Source organism: Oncorhynchus keta, chromosome 8 (assembly GCF_023373465.1).
Source record: "Oncorhynchus keta strain PuntledgeMale-10-30-2019 chromosome 8, Oket_V2, whole genome shotgun sequence".
Classification (NCBI taxonomy): domain Eukaryota; kingdom Metazoa; phylum Chordata; class Actinopteri; order Salmoniformes; family Salmonidae; genus Oncorhynchus; species Oncorhynchus keta.
In genome coordinates, this window is record NC_068428.1 from 46577823 (window position 1) to 46580322 (window position 2500).

At 44.4% G+C, this 2500-nt stretch overlaps 1 protein-coding gene across 4 annotated transcripts in view; it reads right to left on the reverse strand.

Moving 5' to 3' along the window:
- Positions 1-2500, reverse strand: part of blk (BLK proto-oncogene, Src family tyrosine kinase) — a 40603-nt gene that overhangs the window by 24885 nt on the left and 13218 nt on the right. For all 4 annotated transcript variants that reach the window (XM_052524586.1, XM_052524585.1, XM_052524587.1 and 1 more), the window contains one exon: positions 669-819. In XM_052524586.1, coding sequence (XP_052380546.1) covers positions 669-819 — 151 coding nt within the window. The remainder of the gene's footprint in view (positions 1-668; positions 820-2500) is intronic.

A 2500-nucleotide genomic window follows, 5' to 3' on the forward strand; every position in this document is an offset into this window, starting at 1 on the left:
AAGGTGTTCTCAACCAGCCTACCTGGTTAAATAAAGGTGTTCTCAACTAGCCTACCTGGTTAAATAAAGGTGTTCTCAACTAGCCTACCTGGTTAAATAAAGGTGAAATAAAATAAAATTAAAATAAAACACGCATACTCGTGAATTGTTGTATTTTTCAAGAGTGTAATATAGTTTGGTTGTATTATTCACTACTGTAATATGTTTTAGAAGAAACGTGTTTTTGTCGTTGTTGAATAGTTTGTGCTTACTGGCTAGTGGCTACTGTGATATTTACAGTAAATTTGGGCCAAGTGTGTCGCGTTGCCAGCCACAACCAAAGGTATGGCAAGGACGTCATGTCAATTGAAAATCTGATCTTTTGCCAGTAATTGGTCTTTTGACCAATCAGATTAGATCCTTTGCATATAATTGGCCGAAAGATCAGAATTCGGCTGCCTGTGTCAACACTGCCTCGTAGTCACACCTTGGGGCGTTAGGTAGCCTAGTGGTAAGAGCGTTGGACTAGTAACCTAAAGGTTGCAAGATCCCCCGAGCTGACAAGGTAAAAATCTGCCGTTCTGCCCCTGAACAGGGCAGTTAACCCACTGTTCCCAGGCCGTCATTGAAAATAAGAGTTTGTTCTTAACTGACTTGCCTCGTTAAATTAAGGGGGGTGATTGTCATACCTTCTCTTGCTGTGTACTCCGTTTCTATGATCCTGGCCAGGCCAAAGTCTGCTATCTTGCAGTGGAGAGTCTCATTGACCAGAATGTTGGCGGCTCGCAGGTCTCTGTGGATATAGTTTTTCTTCTCAATGTAGGCCATGCCTTCAGCTATCTAGTACACGAGAGAGAGAGACGAGAGAGAGAGTTAGACGAGAGAGAGAGAGATGAGAGAGAGATGAGAGAGAGAGACGAGAGAGACGCGACAGAGAGAGAAAGAGAGGAGAGAGAGAGAGACGAGAGAGAGACGAGAGAGAGACGAGAGAGAGACGAGAGACGAGAGAGACAAGAGAGAGAGAGACAGAGAGAGAGAGAGAGAGACGAGAGACGAGAGAGACGAGAGAGAGAGAGAGAGAGAGAGAGAGAGAGAGAGAGAGAGAGAGAGAGAGAGAGAGAGAGAGAGAGAGAGAGACGAGAGAGAGAGAGACAAGAGAGAGAGAGAGAGAGAGAGAGAGAGAGAGAGAGAGAGAGAGAGAGAGAGAGAGAGAGAGAGAGAGAGAGAGAGAGAGAGAGAGAGAGAGAGAGAGAGAGAGAGAGAGAGAGACGAGAGAGAGAGAGACGAGAGAGAGAGAGAGACGAGAGAGAGAGAGAGAGACGAGAGAGAGAGAGAGAGAGAGAGAGAGAGAGAGAGAGACGAGAGAGACGAGAGAGAGAGAGAGAGAGAGAGAGAGAGAGAGAGACGAGAGACAGAGACAGACAGATGATTTAGACATTTCTAGATAGTCATTTCTTTTCTATTTTAGATCAGATAGAATCATTCTGGACCCAAACGATTGATTAAACAAGGACCCTCATACAGGCCTGCTACTCAACACACATGCATCACCGGATGACCATTTCAATACTCTTACTTATTTGTTTCCTATGCAGTCACAAAGCTCCTTCACTCTATTCTAGTCAGACCTTGGTGCATCTCAAATAGTATATAGTTCATACATTTTGACCAGGGGCCAGGGTCAAAAGTAGTGCACCACATTGTAAAAAGGATGCCATTAGGAACACACCCACTGACACAGTAAAGTGGGTTAGACAGGATATGCCCTCTCAAAGGAAGTGACACGTGTGGTCTCAGAGGGGCGAATGCCATGGTGGCTGGAAAAGAAGAAGAAGAAAACGACCTCACTTGACTTCCTGTCCGGATGTTAATGATGAAGAAGGGCGGGGCTGGAAAACCCAGCAGTACACAATCAGCTCTTCTTAGCCCACCACAGAAACCACATAAACCACCTAATTTTACACACTAGCTCGCTATAACTGACACTTTCCACGTGTTTGTGCAGAAAAAGAAAAAAAAACTGCTATTTAAAACGGATGTACGACAGGACTATAAATAGTTGACTTCTCTGAAATGTTTGTTTTGTTTCCTGAACTGGTGTTTGATTCAGTAGCTGCCTCATCAAACGGCACCCTATTATCTTACCTAATCACATAATCTTCGGTCAAAAGCAGTACACTATATCAAAATAGGATGCCATTTTAGGACGCACATTGACTAGTGCATACCCGTAATGTTGCTAGGAATATTCAGAGAAAGTCTAGCGCTTCGCTAAGCGATTTGAAGTTCTTCAAATTGCAAACTCATCATTCATCTTTTTTTAAATCAAGACATGGTTTTGGAAAATTAGCTCTGAACCCGTACCCCCCCTGTATTGTACCCCCTGTATTGTACCCCGCCTGTATTGTACCCCCTGTATTGTACCCCCCTGTATTGTACCCCCTGTATTGTACCCCCTGTATTGTACCCCCCTGTATTGTACCCCCTGTATTGTACCCCCTGTATTGTACCCCCTGTATTG